The sequence below is a fragment of the Argiope bruennichi genome, chromosome 10 (assembly GCF_947563725.1).
Source record: "Argiope bruennichi chromosome 10, qqArgBrue1.1, whole genome shotgun sequence".
Taxonomy (NCBI): domain Eukaryota; kingdom Metazoa; phylum Arthropoda; class Arachnida; order Araneae; family Araneidae; genus Argiope; species Argiope bruennichi.
In genome coordinates, this window is record NC_079160.1 from 122,325,292 (window position 1) to 122,342,690 (window position 17,399).

A 17,399-nucleotide genomic window follows, 5' to 3' on the forward strand; every position below is an offset into this window, starting at 1 on the left:
GTCATTTCGGTATGAGTTCGCCAAATCGAAGTGCACCGGATTTAATGGACACCGAAATTAATTGTGAACCGCAGTACAATACTGCAGAAATGGCAGCTATTGTTACTCGCAATGTCCCACTACTGACGCGTGAACAAAAAATCATTTACGACCGCATTATGTTTTCAGTTTCGGCTAAACAAGGTGGATTCTTTTTTCTTTTTTTTGCATGCACCAGGTGCAACTGATAAAACATTTCTCATTTTGCTAATTCTCGCCGAAATACTATCTAATAATGGCATCGCATTGGCCATTGCATCATCTGGCATTGCAGCAACTTTATTGGATGGAGACAGAACAGCACATTCAGCATTTAAGCTGCCACAAAATAACCCAGACACAGTGTGCCCCATAAAAAAACAATCGTCCATGGCCACGGTACTGAAAAAATGCAAAATTATCTTCTGGGATGAATGCACTAAGGCAAACAAACATTCTCTTGAGGCGTTGAGCAGAACACTCAAAGATATAAAAAACAACAAACTATTCGGCGGCACTCTATTACTTCTTTCAGGTGATTTCAGAGAAACATGTCCCGTCATTCTACGTTCAACGTACGTTGATGAGATCAACGCTTGCTTGAAATCATCGCCACTGTGGTGTAATGTTGAAAAAGTCTAGCTAAACATACGAGTCCAAATGCTACAAGATCCATTTGCTGACACATACTCGGACTAACTGCTAGATATCGGAGATGGAAAAGTTGCTGTCTATAAAAATACTGAAAGCTTTATACTTTTTTATGGGGCAATTTTATATTGCCCACTAATTTCTGCACTGTCGTTGATTCGCAAAATGCTCTCATTGACCGCATATTTCCCGATGTATGCACACAATACATAAATCATGCATGGCTGGCAAAAAGAGCAATTTTGGCAGCCAAAAAATGTGGACGTCGACAATTTAAACTTTAAGATACAACATTTGTTGCCAGGCGACTTGATATCATACAAATCGATCGATACAGTTTGCGATGCTAACGAAGCTGTAAATTATCAAACAGTTTTTGAACTCACTGGATTTGCCAGGCACGTCACCACACCTTCTACGACTGAAAGTTGGATCTCCGAATATTTTAATTCGGAATTTGAACCCACCACGGCTGTGCAATGGTACGCGATTAGTCATTAAAAAATTGATGAAAAACGAAATCGAAGCCACCATTTTGAAGGCAAATTCCTAGCCGAAAATGTTTTGCTGCCACGAATTTCAATGATTCTCACAGACGCGCCAAATGAATTCAAACACTTTCAATTTCCTATTAGATTGGCATTTGCAATGACAATCAATAAGTCACAAGGACAAGGTTTGCGCTTAGATTCGGGCACACCATGTTTTTCACACGGACAATTATATGTGGCATATTCTTGCGTGGACAAACCATCCGGCTTATTTGTGTTGGCTAAAGACGGACTGACATAAAATATCGTACACTTAATTGCTCTTCGAAATGAATATTGATTTTCTTTATTTCATTTTTATACTTTAGGATAAAAAATATATTACTTTTTTCACTTTAAGTTCAACTTTTAAGATATCAAACAATGTGTATGTACTACATTGTATGACATTATGCATTACATTGTATTGAGAAAATGAATGGTTGGTGTTTTTTTTGCTTTTATCGGCGATAATCGTCTACAGCGCTCCATTCCTCTTTCTGTTATAGATCCCATCCCCACACACTTACGATACATTTGTTATTTTTTAATTAAGAACCAAAATATTCACTAGAAATAATTTATATGGCGGAACAACGTTTGCGGGTCACCTAATGCATCTCTATATATATTTTAGAATGAAATTATAAAATTTCTTATAAGTTCGCTAATTTGAAAAATTTAATGAAATCTTTGTACATGTAGTATACAATAAGAATTACAAACTGTTCCCTTCTCTTCATTTAAATTCTAATGTTACTTTCATAATGCAAAGAATTAAAAATAAATTTTTTGTTTATTTTGAAGCATGAAATGCGAAAATGAATTATCATGGCAAATAAAAATTTATGTCTGAAATATTAATGTATTAGTTACTAACAATATGTAATAGTTACTTATTATATTTTTAAAAAGATATAAATTAACATGAAATTGTATAAAAAAAAATACTTTACACATAGAAAACTTTTTTAATTGCATATATTAGTTAAATAAAAATATGCCCGTACTGTTTCGTTAAGAATCAGAATGAATAAATTAATTATTTAAACCATGCAGCAGTAATTAGTAAGGTGAATTTATGAAAATAAGTACAAATGTTATGAAATATAGGAAAAAAGGAATAACCATTCTTTTTGATTAAATACAAGATATAAATTTGTTTTGATTAATGGAAGGAAAAAAAAAATGTTCAAGATAGTATGGCAAGGGGAAACAAAGATACTGCAATGATTTTTATACTAACAGAAAACATTTGTGAATCTCATTTTTAAAAAAAGAATCACAAAATAGGAAACCAAAAAATTACCAATGACAGTATTAAAAAATAAACCACAACAAAAACACTTCAGATTTTAGTCCTTACCAGTACAGCCTCACCTTAGCACAGTCAATTTCCAGACTTTCTAGCTGTTTTTGTAGCTTTACTTTATCTTTTAAGTATATTTCTTTCTCTAAACTGGCATCTTTTGAAACCTATCAGAATTAAAGTGAAACAAATTTAATTACCTAATATAAAGCAATTCATTTTTTTTTTTTTTACCATTTATAAAAACATAATGAACTAATTTAACATGAAAATGTTTACCTAAGACTGTTACATAAAACCTGCAACAAATTAAAAGCATTTGAAATTTAATTTTCATTTTAAATAGTTTTGTTAGAAATTCAAATCGAACTTGATCCACATATGCTAATAATAATAAAAAGAAAAACAAATAGTGGAATAAAAATCTTGCATAGTTTCAAATAGTTCAAAATATTAAAGTATTATGCATGTAAATTATTTGTATTCAAACAATGTTATTAGCAAAACAAAAAGTGCGCTTTTCGACAACATAAAAATGAACATTACACTACAACATTACAAATTATTTGCTTTTTTTAAGTTTCAAAAATTATTGCCTATTACTGCATTTGTGTTCTCTTTTGCTAATTGGTGCCATTTCAGTCAGATCCACAAAATAATTTAATACAGAAATGGTGTTTCATAAAAGCCTAGAATATCAGAAACTGCAAAATGCGCATTAACATACATAGCACAAAACATTTAAGATTGCTCAAATGCAAGACTTGGCACATTGCTTTATTAAAGAGATAACTGGAATGTATTTCCAAGTCTGAAATTTCAAGATTTTTTTTTTTTTTTTTAAAGTACAATATTTTGAACTTTAGCTATATTTGAAACATTTTTCAGTCCTGTATACAACAAGTATATTGAATTAATTTTTAAAAAAATGTTCTTAAAATTTGACAAAAGAAAATTTGCAATACAGCTGAAAATATCAATAGAAATTCCAGTTCTTACTTTATCAGCATGTGCTTTTGCTCTCTGGCTTGCTTCTGTCAGCTCTACAATTTTCTTCTCGTGAGAACTACAAATTTCATTCAGATCAGCAAGTGCTTTTTTCAGTTCTTCTATTTCACTCAACAAGGAATTCTATGGAATGAAAATGCCAATTGATCAAAATGAATTTAAAGTGAATAAGTAAATTTCATTTGATAAAAAAAATGGGGAGGGGTAGCTAGATTCATATGTAGGAACTCATGTTAAGGATTTTATACCTGCAGCTGACTCAATTTGTTAAACAAATATAGAGAATTTATTTTAAGTGCAATTCTGAACCCTGCCTATATAAATCTATTTCATTTTAAAATTCTAAATAGACTTAGTGACACTTGTGATGGCTTTAGCAATGCTGACAACTTTTGTTGTTGCCATATAAATAACTTTATCTTTGCTCCCTTCATAATAGTGACAAAGAAATTTATTTGCAAAAAATAAGTGCAAGTGTAAGCATTGCTTGCTTTTTTTCAGCTTGCTTTAAAAATACTTTTCAAAAATTTTTGAAATTTCTAAACATGTACTTGTTGACTGATGGTATCACAATAGCCTCTAGCATCTTTTTTTCCCTGTTTATTCATCAGTATCCTGTTAGTGAGCACTTCTGGAGTTTTAGCATCTATAAGGGCCCATTTTGACTGACACTTTTATTGAAACTGCACTCAGAGTGATATTATGATGAGTAAATGTCCAAAAGATCCCTTATTAACACTAATCCTCCCTCTTTTATTATATAATCTTGTAGAAATTTGGTACTGCAATATGCATGGTATATATCTTTTTTTTTAAACCTTGTACATGTTGTAAACAGTAATTTGCTTATGTTAAAATTATATCTGTAAGGGTTTTTTTTTTTCTAAAATTATTTTGTATTTATGATGCATAAAATATTAAATATATGTGGGAACTGCTGACAGATCCCATATTCTGTATGGCGCCATGTTGTGTCATTAATCAAATGATGCATTCCCGCCATTATTAGCAGACGAGAGTTGGGCAGTGAGACTGTAAGACGTACAGCTCACGCTCATGTGCTTTTTTATGTTCAATTTTTGTTATGTTTTGTACTTTGTCCTTCAATCTTAATAAATATATTTCACACATTAATGCTGGTTGTTGCCTTTTCCCACATATAAAAAATACTACCTTTGTTTATGTAAAGACATTTTACTGATATCTTGATTATGAAAATATGATCATGTGATTTGTAGCGAATTTAGTAAATTTTGCTGGTTTAGCTGTTTTAACATTCTCAAACCAGTAGGTGATGGTGTAAGCTTTGGTTTTGAAGTAGGATGAAATAGAATGAGATCAAAATAATCCCAAAAGAAAAAAAATATATAGTTTTAGTTTTGCACAGAAAAATATAGATTTTACCTTTTCATTTTGCAGAGTAGTAATGGAAGACCGCAGACCCTTATTTTCTTCCTCAAGGGATGAACACTTTTCAAGCAAGTGAGACTGATCCTATAAAAAGAAATAGATTTTTTTTTCTTATTTGTTTATAATACTATAATTTCTAATAAAAAAAATTTTAATTGCACTATTTCATTGTGCCAAATGTTATTAATTTATTTCAATTAAGAATTTATAGAAGCAGTTCATTTAAGATAACAACTATTAGTGGACTTTTTATTTATTAAGGAAAACAACAAAGAAATAATTGATTATTTTTACCAAACTTAATCTAAATAATACTCTACAAATACAAGAAAAATCTGTTAACTTACTTTGCGCATTTTGTCAATAGTTGCAATAAGATTAGATTCTTTCATTTGATTTTTTAATAAATCTTCATTTAAAGATGATATTTTATCACAAAATTCAACTTTCGTTGCTTCAAAATCTCCTACAGTTTTTTCCAATTCTTCCAATTTAGTTTTTGTGTCCTTTAAAATAGAAGTTTTGATTAATAAGGCAATAATGTAATAGCATTTGAAATTATAAAGGTTAAAATTTTTATATAAAATAAGCAAATTCTTCCAAAATTGTTATGTTGCATTTTGTATTTTATTTAATATACTGAATAAGAAGAAGAAGCAGGGGGGAAAAAAATGCAAATTCACTTTTGTAACCTCAACTATACCAAAGAAAGAGAACAAAGAATAACAATCAATCTTTAAAGTTTAGTTATATTAATGTCCCATTTTAAAGCAAAACTTGGGCTATTTTAGAACAGACCTGGTAATTCTGAACTGCAGTCAGACGATGAAGATGATACCGGAGCTTTCCCCCCCCCTTTTCAAATTTCAACATCATACCAGCGGGAGGACGTTTGGCCCTGACGGATTTAATGTGTACCAGATCTGCTTACACAACGGTTCTTCGGTGGAATTGGGTCTCGAACCTGAAACCCTCCAGTTCCGAAGCCGAGACCTTACCACTAGACCATTGCAGCCTTAACAATCAAGATATAAACCAAAATAGTATACAAATATTAGTGGGTTCTATTTGCTATCACAATGCTCATAGACTCATTTTGCAAAGTACATTGAAAAAAACTATGGAAACAAGTATTTTTACAAAGATAAAGTATAAGCCTTGATGCAGATTAAATTTAAAGACACAAAAACATATCTCTATAAAGTAACCACCTTATTAAAATATAATGTAGGATTTTAGTAATCAAATTCTGAAATGTTGTTCTGTCTTTAACAAAATGTTACATAAATATGATTATAAGATAAATTTTGTATAGTTAAATTTTTTTTAGAGCAGTGACAAGTCTATTTGCAACAATTAATGCAATTCATAAATTACTTATAGCATAAGCAAGAATAACAATTTCTCATAATAATTACATAATCAGTAATTAAATTTAACCCTTCTTTACATGATTTTTTTTTATTGTGAAATAAATCAGGGTGATATAATTCATGCTCTAGATAATGTTTAAAAATTTCCTAGTATAAATATATAATATAAAATAATTAAAAAACAGCATGATAGAAATATCCATCATCACGCAAATTTACATGTTAAGATAAATACAAAATCTTCATTGTCCTTCCTAAATTTCTCCACTCATCGCTTTTACTAGAAAACTGAAATTAGTTATAAAAAATATTCAAGAAATTGCATGTTTCTTCTAACCACAATAAACAGTGGAATGACAAATTTAAACCCGCTATAACGATTGTGGCATTTGATTTTTTTTTTTTTTTGACAGCTTTGTTCCTTATCATACAATAGTCATGAAAAAACAGCAATTGCCAGCAACAACCAATTTGTTTTAACTACAATTTTTTGTTCACTAAATGTTATGATGGAAATTTCCATTAGCATGCAAAGCTTAGCACTAAAAGTTCTGTAGCACTTTTTCTTTATAAAAAGATATTAATTAAAAACCTCAGTATCCTGAAAATTTCAGCATGTGCTTTAATAATTATGTTGATTAATTACTAAGTTAAATTAAATCTGTCCATTTTTAAGTTTAATAAAAATAAATACCTTGCAAATGCCAGATAACATGTTAAATGAAACCTCTTTGCATAACTTATAAGGCTATAATTTACAAATGTAGTGATTTTTAGAATATTTATTCAATTATAAAATTATTTAAGAAATACAGATTTATATTTTCTTTTACCAACCACGGAAATAATTCAGCAATACAGTTTAAAGAATACACTTTCTTATAATATTTCTTTACACCGTATTTCATTACATGTGCAGCTCTATTATTAGCCTTATCTTATTTGTGTAATTTATTCTGTTTATTTACAAAAACATCCCTTTCATCATCATTTAATAACTGCCACTCCTAAAAAAAATTGCTGTCAAATTCTAGATGCAAATAAAGTTAACTAACAAACACAGTGTAAATAAAAAAGAATCTGAAAAAATAATTAAAAAAAAAGCATAATGCAATAGTATATGAAATGACTAAGACAAATAAAATTATTGCATTTATGATTCTACATTTAAATGTGATTTACTTCTTTTCATAATAGTATATAAGAGTTTGAAAGTAAAAAGTGTTTCCAAAATAGTAAGATATTTTTCAATGCAAGCATTAATGCATGGCAAATTTTTAAATTTGTTTAAATCTAGTTGGTATGTCTTTCTTATGCAAGAAATTTGCACAAAACATGCAAGTTCTGCCATTTCTAAAATAAGGGATGGAAGGATTGTTTGGAATGTTTATGCGATATTTCAAAATTTCACTTCAAATAATATTCAACCACGATTTACTTGGCACACTGCTCACAGAAATAAAAATTGCAGTTTTGGGCACTTAGTGCCTTTAATTCATTAAAATAAATCAATAGCTAGTTAATACAAATATTCGTATATATCTAAAACACAGTCCTCAAAAATAAATAAATAATGTAAATATTTTTTTAAAAAAGTTTTCTATAAAAGTATTTAATTTATTGATTAAATCAAGCACCATCTTCTGAAATCACTGCTAATTTTTGTACAAAAATAACACCTATTTATAAGTAAATAAAAAAGTTGAACTCTGAAATTATGATAAAACATAACTAATATTTATAAAGAGCAACAGTTTGTTTACGAATTTTTAGAAATTCAAAAATACCTCATAAAGTTGCTTCATTTGGCTGAATTCTGTTTCTTTATCATTCTTCTGTTGTTGTAAAATATGCAAATTTTCTTCAGCTTGAACTAACTTTTTGTCAGTTTCTGCAAGTTTATTTTCTTTTGCTAGAAGATCAGCTTGTACTTGAGGCAAAGTTTTGCCAAGTTCAGCCAACCTTTTTTCTAGATTTTGCTTTTCAATAGTAAGATAGTCCATATTTTTTTCATGGGATTGCTTTTGCTGAAGAAATAATTAAATAAACAATTTAATATTATATATAATTAAGAAGAAACCTTTTAATACATTAAAAAATAAGTGCTTATTAATAATTATTTAATACAACACAATTAAGTACAACACTGATTTATTAACTAAGCACCTATATTAATTAGAATATTTGACCTGAAGATAAGTTTTTGATTGTTGAAAACTTTTGCCTCATAAATACAGGCAAATCTAAAACAACAAATAATAACATCGTTTATCATATATTACTCATCTACAGCTATAAAATAATGAATTGACTCAATTTTCTACAGAAGATGATAGAAAAGAAATTTAATGTTATTCTTAATGCAACAGTCCGATCAGATTTGAGGCATTTTATAGAAAACTGAAATATATGAAACTAGACCCAAATAGTCAATAATACAAAATAAATTACTATCTATGATTATGAATAGTTCTCATGATAAACAATAGATATAACAATATTTTAAAATTTGCATCTGAATTCCAGCAAAAGTTAAATGGATGACTGTATAAAATAATATACTTTCCACAAGAAGAACTTTTTCACATTAATTTATCTGCTTGGCGAAAAAAAAATCATTCATTATGATGTAAATACTGTGTCATTAGTAAAATCAGTATATGTTACCTGTTTTTATAGCTTTGATTTAAACTGCCTCCCACAACAATTAAGAAGAGTAAAAAATAATGATAAAAAAAGATGAAAATCCATTTCAACAAAATACACCAAAATAAAAAAATAAAACTTTTTAATAAACGAGATATACCACATTCTTAAACTACTAGTACTATAAACAAGTAAAATAGCAAAGTGTTACAAAATGAGTAAACAAAATTTTATCATTATAACTGAAATTAAATCTTATTTATCAGAAAAAAATTAAAAGAAAAGAATTCTGAAAGTAAGAATTGCATCGTTAGATGATTAAAAATTGGAGATACCTAGCAAATAAATAATTAATTTCTGGGTTCTAAGTGAAAACTAACTTACTTGACGATTCAGTAAATTTTGTGGGGAAGTTATATCAGGAACATAAAATTTGCTTGTTTTTTTCTGAAATTAAACCTAGTATGAAAAAATTGTCCACTGAATGTCTTTGAGATGTGGATGGTACAATACGAAGGTTAAGACATTTGGTAAGGTACAAACAAGAAAAAATTACTACTCAAGGATGGTAATGCTCAATTTTTTCCCTTTTATTAAAGTTTTTTTTTTTTTTTTGATAAAATGGTTTGGGGAAAAAAATTGCAAAACACATAATTTTTTTCAAACAACGTTTAAATTCAGATATTAATTTAGAGGTGAAGACTATTCAAATAATTTTTTTTAACAATGCATCAGCTTAATCTCTATAATTCTATCTTGAGAAAAATTATAAGAATAATTTTGAAGACAAGATTTACTTTTGAAATTCAGCACATACATTTACAAATTTACCAATTTTCAAAAGCTTAAGAATTTTTAATGTATAAAAATGACTACAGGGAAATTTTCAATTAGAGCAAATTAGAAAACTTTGAGAAATTTTAATTAAAATTTGTGTCATGAATAATTATATAAAAATTGATTAAAAATTTCTCAAAGAAAGAATTTCCAGGAACAATATCTCATAGGAAGTGAAAACAACAAAGGAAGAAGGGAAAAGCCATATATATCAAGAGATATTTAATTCTACACAATAAGAAAATGATTGCAATTTCAGTTGTTTCAACAAGTATTAAGTCAAACACATAAAAAGAAGATACACATTTTGAACAATAATATAAATGCTTACAAACATTAAAACAATGTAATTCATAAAATATAAAAATAGCAATTCTGATAGATCATAAGAAATATTTTAATAAATTATATAAATTTACTATAAAAATGTTAATAAAAAATTCATAAAATTATACAAAAACGATAACTAATATAAATTGTAATTCATTTCTTATTATTTCAATATCATTTTCATACAAAAATTTAAAGTAAATTTAAAAGTTACAATTACAAAAAGAAGCACATATCCATATGCTGTATCATAACTTTAAGCTTAATATCACATACTTTTTGTAAAATGTTATTTTAAAATGATATACAGACTAATAATTTACTAGCAGGTTTCAATATAAATCCGTCTTATATGAAGAAAATTGTTAAAATGAAAAATTATATAAATGGCTGTAACAACAGTAATGGTTATTAAATATAAATACTTACCTCAGTCAATTGAGTTCTCAAATTTTCTATTTGTTGATTTTTATCTTCCAGTAATTTTTTCTCATTTTCAATTTCTTGTTTTAAATCATTAATATGAGACAAATCTGTAGAAATCTTATTTTGTAAAGAAGCAATCTGAAAAAAAAGGAGGGAAAGCTGTAAATTAACTATGATCTATATATCTATATCTATATATATATAAAAGACTAAATGAGAACAGAAAAAGAACAAGCAACAAATAATTTGCCAATCATTTTTATTAAACTGTGGGAACTTAAGTCCTTCAAAACATTGTCCAATGAAAAAGAAATATTTCATTACCTCTTTATTGAGTTCTTCTATTAAAGCATTTTTCTTGTTTTGTTCTTCTTGAAGCTCATTCTGCAATTGAGCTAAACTTCTTTCAAGGTCTACACATTTTTCAGTCGAAATTTCTAAAGCTGAATTAGTCTAAAACAGAGTAATATTAAAATATTCAACTACAAAATAAATCTCAGCAAAACTTTTCATGAATTTACAAAAGATTAATCTTTTTTTAAAAAATACCTTAAAAGATTCAAGAATGTAACTTGTACAATTGAATAAAAAGATGAATAACACATTCACGTAAATAAATAAAAATAATACAAAACTAGCATATTGATTAACATTTATATGTAAAATATCGACACAAAACTAGATTTACATAATATAGTAAGTAAATCGTCAAAAGATAATTTTTTTAAAATAAATAACTATCTGATAAGAGTATTTTTAATAAGACTTGTTTCTTTTAAAAAGCTATTCTTCAACAATTTTTAAACTTTTAGATATGTGCCTTCAATAGCTGAAATACCTCCATAAATTCTCTTGTGGGTTCGCATCAAGACTCAAAACAAATTTTATCTGCTTTTTACGATTTTCTTAAATTGTTCACTTTTCAGGATTAGAGAAAATCATAATCTTTCTGGATTTCAACCTTGAAAACAAATAAAAATCTGCAGTCAAATGTGGAAAGTAGAGAGGCCACAAAATACCTATTTCTCAATTCTCCCATAACAATTCTTTATCAATAAGAAAAAAAAAAGTCATTTATATCATTTCTAAATTCAAGAGACTTATATTGCTTGTTTTGGTGATGATGTTCCAAATAATTGCTATGATTACAAAGTCTATTTTAATGTCATATCAATAATCCTTCATTTTTTTTCTTTCATTTTTATGACACAATTTTAGAAAGCTCTAATCTGCATTTGAAAGATTCAACAATTCCTGACTAAATGAAAAGTGTTTTGCTTAGCAATCAAGAGTGATACACAAATTTACAGCCGTTTTTAATCATTCAAATACATTTTTAATCATTCAGTTACAGTGATGTAACTTTTGGGCGATCCTTAGACTTCCAGCAATCTCATGGCCCTACAAAGGATAACTTGCATGAATCAAAGTATATATATATCTTTGATGTGAAGATTGCTTATTAGATAGATAAGTACTTTTACAATTATCTCAGGTAAATATTCTGCTTAATTTAATAGGTTAGTATCATTCATATCATTAAGACTGAAGGATCATAAAAATCCTTTTCAAAATCTAGCAGAAATATCTAAAATATTTCAGAAAAGGTTTCAATCAATTTTGCACAAATTCATTGGCCTTCAGGATCTTTCCTTTACTTTTGAAAAATAAAGAATAATCAACAATAAAATATGGTTCATTTTAATAAATTGGAGGGAAATGCTTGGAAAGAACAAATACAAGTTGATATCAATTATAAAGATAGGGTAGATTGATTGATGGATTTCAAACTGTTTGAATTTAGACAACCCTTTTATTCTTTAAAATAAAAAATGAACAACTTAATAAACTTTAACTAGTTACTTGACTCAAGTAACTTTAACTAGTTTTCGTGGACTCTATTTAGTCCACGAAAGAAATATTAAATGTGGCGAGTAGCAAGCAGACCAGAACATAGCACACAGGTCAGGAAAAAGGCATTTTTGGTTATTAAAAAAATATTGATGTTATATTTTTATCAGTATATTATACAAAAAAAAAAAAAAAGAGAGAAGATGCATAAAAATTACTTTTTTTAATGATGTCCGCAGGTCCTCCATTTTAGTTTCAGTTTCATTTGCTGACTGACCTTGCATTTGTTGCAGCATCAAAATCTGATCTTTAAGACGAGTCTTAAAGAAAAGGAAAGAATACTTCATCAATCAAATACTTAAAATAAGCAAACAAATTCTAATTCAACACATATTTAAATATAATTGCTTGGTTTTGTATTATTTCTTTTAACACAAGAACAAACAATTATGCATCAATCAATATATTTGGATTACTAAATAACATCAATCCAAGATTTTTTTTTTAAAAAAAAATCAAAGGAATAATAAAAGTGCAAAGTATTGCTCTTTTTGTTTTAATCAGACAAATTGGGGTTTAATAACCACACAAAATACTTGATTAGAACAAAGCTTCATATATATGGTGAAGTTGAATCTTAGGATGCAATAACTATTATTATTATTATAGATAATGTTGCAATAAGCAGAGATTTGAAAAATGTAGATTTATCCTTTAACTTTACAATTTAAATATCTGAATCAAAATTTACACCTAGGAGGTGATTACATAAGAAATGGCATATGTTTATTATTTCATCTAAATATGTAGAAATAATGGTTTTGATTTAATAATATTATGAAGCAAAATCCATTTTTAGCCAATATATGCCATATTTAAAGTTAAAAATATTAAATATATATGAATAATGAATTTGGGATTACTTTTGCAACACATAGTAACATTTCGTTATAATACATGGCAGAAAAAATAAACAATTAAACAAATAATAAAAAATAACAAATAATTAAAATTAATTGAATATTCTGCTTAGTAAAGAGCTGAACCTAAAAAAGAAGATGCTCTGGAATAACATCAGCTAAGAGAACATAATCTTTTATAATATAAAAAAAAATTAATTCAGATGATTTGTCATGTTATATTTTATTTTTACAGAATAAATTGTTTGGTCAAAAAAATATTGCAGAATTCTCTTTGCAATTTCTAAGCCCTTTCCCTCCCTCAGAGATAACTCTAATTATTCTCACTGCTAATATAAGCCTCTGTATCTTATATTAAAAAAAAATCTTCTATTAGAAATACTTTTAATAAAACCCTCTTGAGATCCAGTACATTCAAAATATTGTAACTAAATATTATTATACAAAAATATAATAAATTTAAGAAGATAATATGTTACAATATTATACATTAAATTTACTTTTACTATAGCATTAAATCAATCAATCTAGGTTTTCATTACATATAAGCATATTCAAAACTGATAAGAGAAATGTTTACATTTTCTTCACGCAACTGCAACATAGCAGCACTAGCACCTTCTCCTTCTTCAATCTATAAAACAAGATTATTAGAGTAATTATTGTTTGTGAAAATATATTTCTTTTAAAATACAATGACTAAATTCTTAAAGTTCAAAAGAAAACAATTAATATCAAGAACATATTGAAACAACGAAAAAAAAATCCTACATTAAAACCCTGTTAACTATTTGTTAGTTCAAAAGTATCTTTCATGAATCATCCGAATCCATTGCAACTTTTGAATTAAATACATAATGGCAAGCTTCTTCAATACATAATGCCAGTAAAATCTTATTCCAAATCAATTCTGTATCTGAATTAGAACCTTAAGATATGCCTTTGATTAATGAACATTTTGATTAGACTGGTAATACTCACCCAAAAATCTAAGGTTTTATGAAATGAGCCTTCATGACTTTTATTTATCACAGTAGTTAAAATTATTAATGTGTCTAAGAATACAATTATTTATGTGTGTGATTATATCAGGTTATTAACTTCATTTTCAATGATTCTTGTGAAATAGGAGAATATATAAATATGCAAGTTGGATGTGTATGATAGTTAGAATGTTTATATCTTAAAGGATGGAAATTAATACACACAGCTTTTTATCCATTGTACCTACAAAGTCACTTATTCTCACATCTATGGATCACATTTGAAAAGAATTTAATATAAAAAATAAATATTTAAGCTGTTTTATGATTCACAAAATAATATAAGCAGTAATAATTTTAAAACTTAAAAAATAATGATGAAAAAACTAATATTTTCATTATAACATACAAAGTATACTGCATTTGAAGTGAGTTTGTGAATTTTTTTCCTTTATTTTTCAAGCAAAAATTACTATATGGATTTTTTTAAATTATGGACTATTGCTATATGGATTAGCTGTTTGTTTGTTTTGTAAATATGAAAAAATGCATTAATTAAGTACATGAAGTAATTTAAATACTTTCATTAACAATTTAACAGCATAGTAATGAAAAAAGTTTAACATATTTGAAATTTTGCTTAAATATTCAAAATTCAAAGCAACAGAAAACAATGTGTTATTCAATAGATTACCTTTGAAAAAAGTTTCTCCCTATCTACTTTCATCTCTTCCATATTGATTTTATTTGTTTCCAATTCTTGCTTCAGCTTTGCTATCAGAGCATCTCTAAAAGGGAGGGAGGAGAGATTATAATTAAGATTATTACTTAAACTTTATTTCTGAACAATAAATAATTTTAGTTTTGACATACTTTTCTTCAGAGAGCCTTTGAATTTCCTCTAAGGCATTACTTTTTTCTGACAGCATCAATTTGATTTCTTGATAATTTGCATACTGAAATAAGAAAAAGAATTTTTAAATGGAAAAAAGATTATAATTTCATATATACCTTCATATTGAACCTAAAAATTCCAAAATAATTGTATTTAAATTTTTAGAATCACAATAATTTTATTTTTTAACTACAGACTGTTTTAAAATTAATCTTTCACAACTATAATAACACTAAAAATAGTTGTAGATTAAACAATCAATAATTTTTGCTTAAGAGAGGCTAAGTTAAATTGAGAATATAAATGATAATTCAAAATAGCATGCAAATAAATTGTGGAATTCTAAAAAACAATATGCTATTTTTTAAAACAAGGGGCAAAATTGATAACCTAAATTATTAACATTCTATAATAAACATAGCAGCATAGAGGATAAAACTGACTAAAACAAACTCAATATTTTATAGAATAAACAAATGGAAAAAATAATAGAAATTAGCAATGACAAAAAACTTTATTGAAGTCCTGTCAATTATTAATTCATTTGTTGATAAACAAAAAATTCTGGATACAGCAAGAATCCCTTACCTCTGACTAAATTACATTTAATCAACAATTTTACATATTTTGGGATGTTCTTCAAGTAAAAATAAAAGAAAGAAAAATTAAGTTTTTCCAATAAAAAAAAATATATATATATATTTTTTTTATTCAAGAATAAATATCTGTGCAACCCCCCCTCTCCCAGACAGAATTGAAAAAATTCTTAATGATTAAATACCTTTTCTAAATCAGACTGCAGTTTCCTTTTCTCACTTTCTTTTTTATCAAGTTCCTTTTGTAACTCAGATGTAGCTTTTGTCATTGTAGAAACTTTTTCTTTGAGACTATAGATATATTTATATATGTTAACTCAAAAATCATATAAGTATGCTTTATTTCTATTTAAAACTGACATTTTCTTTAAAAAAAATTAAATATTAAAGAATTTTTTTAACCTTTGAATTTCTTCTTTTGAAGGATATGTCTTCAATATTTTTTGTAGTTCCATTTTTTCATCTTGTAATCTGAAAAATAAAAGCATTTTATCAATTAAATGACATGAAAATTTAATATTAATAAATTCTAGAGAAATTCTTCTTATTATTAAATGGTGTAAATGGTAAGAAGGTAAGTTTGGTGTACACAAAAATAAATTCATAATTCTTTAATCTCTAGCAAAAAAGTAAGGTACTTTAGTAGAGTAAAATAGAATTTATTAGCTAAAAGATAAATAATGTCAAATGGAAGATTTATTAAATGATTTTATTTTATTTTTTGACAACTTCATTGTTTCAATTACAAAAAATTTAGAGAACTTGTAATTTTATAGTAAATGACTAGCATGTATTACTCATGAAACAGTTATATTTTAAACATATTTTATTTTTTATATATATTTATTATTGTTTTTCAAAATAGCAAAGATGTTCATCATCCTTATAAAATAAATTTTTAAATTGCATGCAAAGTTTTGGGAAAATGTAAATCTATTTTATTTATTTATAATGTCAAAAACCTAAATTCTTACTTTAAATTTTTGAAGTAAATTAATTTTTATTAATATTTGATTCAATCTTCAAAAGTTTTTTTTTCTTTTACTTTTAGAAACTTTAAAACACTGAATGACTTTGACCCACTGTACTTTCTTTTAATTTATTTAAAAGCAAAAATAAACTCAAAGTTAGGAACAAAATATTTTTACTATTCGAGAAATGGACAATATGTAATAATTAAAAAATAAATAAAATAGACTTTGCAAGAAACTTATTCAAAGTATGCCAATTTTAATTTTTGATTAAAAAAAAGTAAAATATTTATAATACAATATTTTTTTTTATCATAGCACAGCATTTTATATTAAGAAAAACAAATTTTAGATAATAAATTCTAGTTCTAAATAAGTCAAATGCATTCATTAATAATATATGTATATATAATCACAGGAAGATGCACTTATACCGCTAAGTAATTTATGATATCTTACAAATAATAAGAACTAAATTACCTACGAATTCAACATTCAAGAATAAATTTAACTGAATAATTGTAAAAATAATTGAATAATTTAAAATATTTTTACTATTTTTCATTTAATTATTTAAAAGGAGAGAATGCAAAATCTTTTAGAAGATATTTTTGCACAAATAATAAATAAAAAAGCAAACACATT

The 17,399-nt window shown here is 26.3% G+C and overlaps 1 protein-coding gene across 3 annotated transcripts in view; it reads right to left on the reverse strand.

Moving 5' to 3' along the window:
- Positions 1-17,399, reverse strand: part of LOC129989455 (early endosome antigen 1-like) — a 49,046-nt gene that overhangs the window by 20,492 nt on the left and 11,155 nt on the right. For 2 of the 3 annotated variants that reach the window (XM_056098000.1, XM_056097999.1), the window contains exons 9-21: positions 16,186-16,254; positions 15,969-16,074; positions 15,166-15,248; positions 14,987-15,080; positions 13,890-13,943; positions 12,608-12,709; positions 10,863-10,991; positions 10,542-10,676; positions 8,087-8,326; positions 5,274-5,432; positions 4,921-5,010; positions 3,508-3,639; positions 2,580-2,675 (exon numbers count right to left, since the gene is read on the reverse strand). In XM_056098000.1, the coding sequence (XP_055953975.1) occupies positions 2,580-2,675; positions 3,508-3,639; positions 4,921-5,010; positions 5,274-5,432; positions 8,087-8,326; positions 10,542-10,676; positions 10,863-10,991; positions 12,608-12,709; positions 13,890-13,943; positions 14,987-15,080; positions 15,166-15,248; positions 15,969-16,074; positions 16,186-16,254 (1,489 nt within the window). Of the gene's footprint in view, positions 1-2,565; positions 2,676-3,507; positions 3,640-4,920; positions 5,011-5,273; positions 5,433-8,086; positions 8,327-10,541; positions 10,677-10,862; positions 10,992-12,607; positions 12,710-13,889; positions 13,944-14,986; positions 15,081-15,165; positions 15,249-15,968; positions 16,075-16,185; positions 16,255-17,399 lie in introns of all 3 variants that reach the window. The other variant, XM_056098001.1, reaches the window with a different exon arrangement.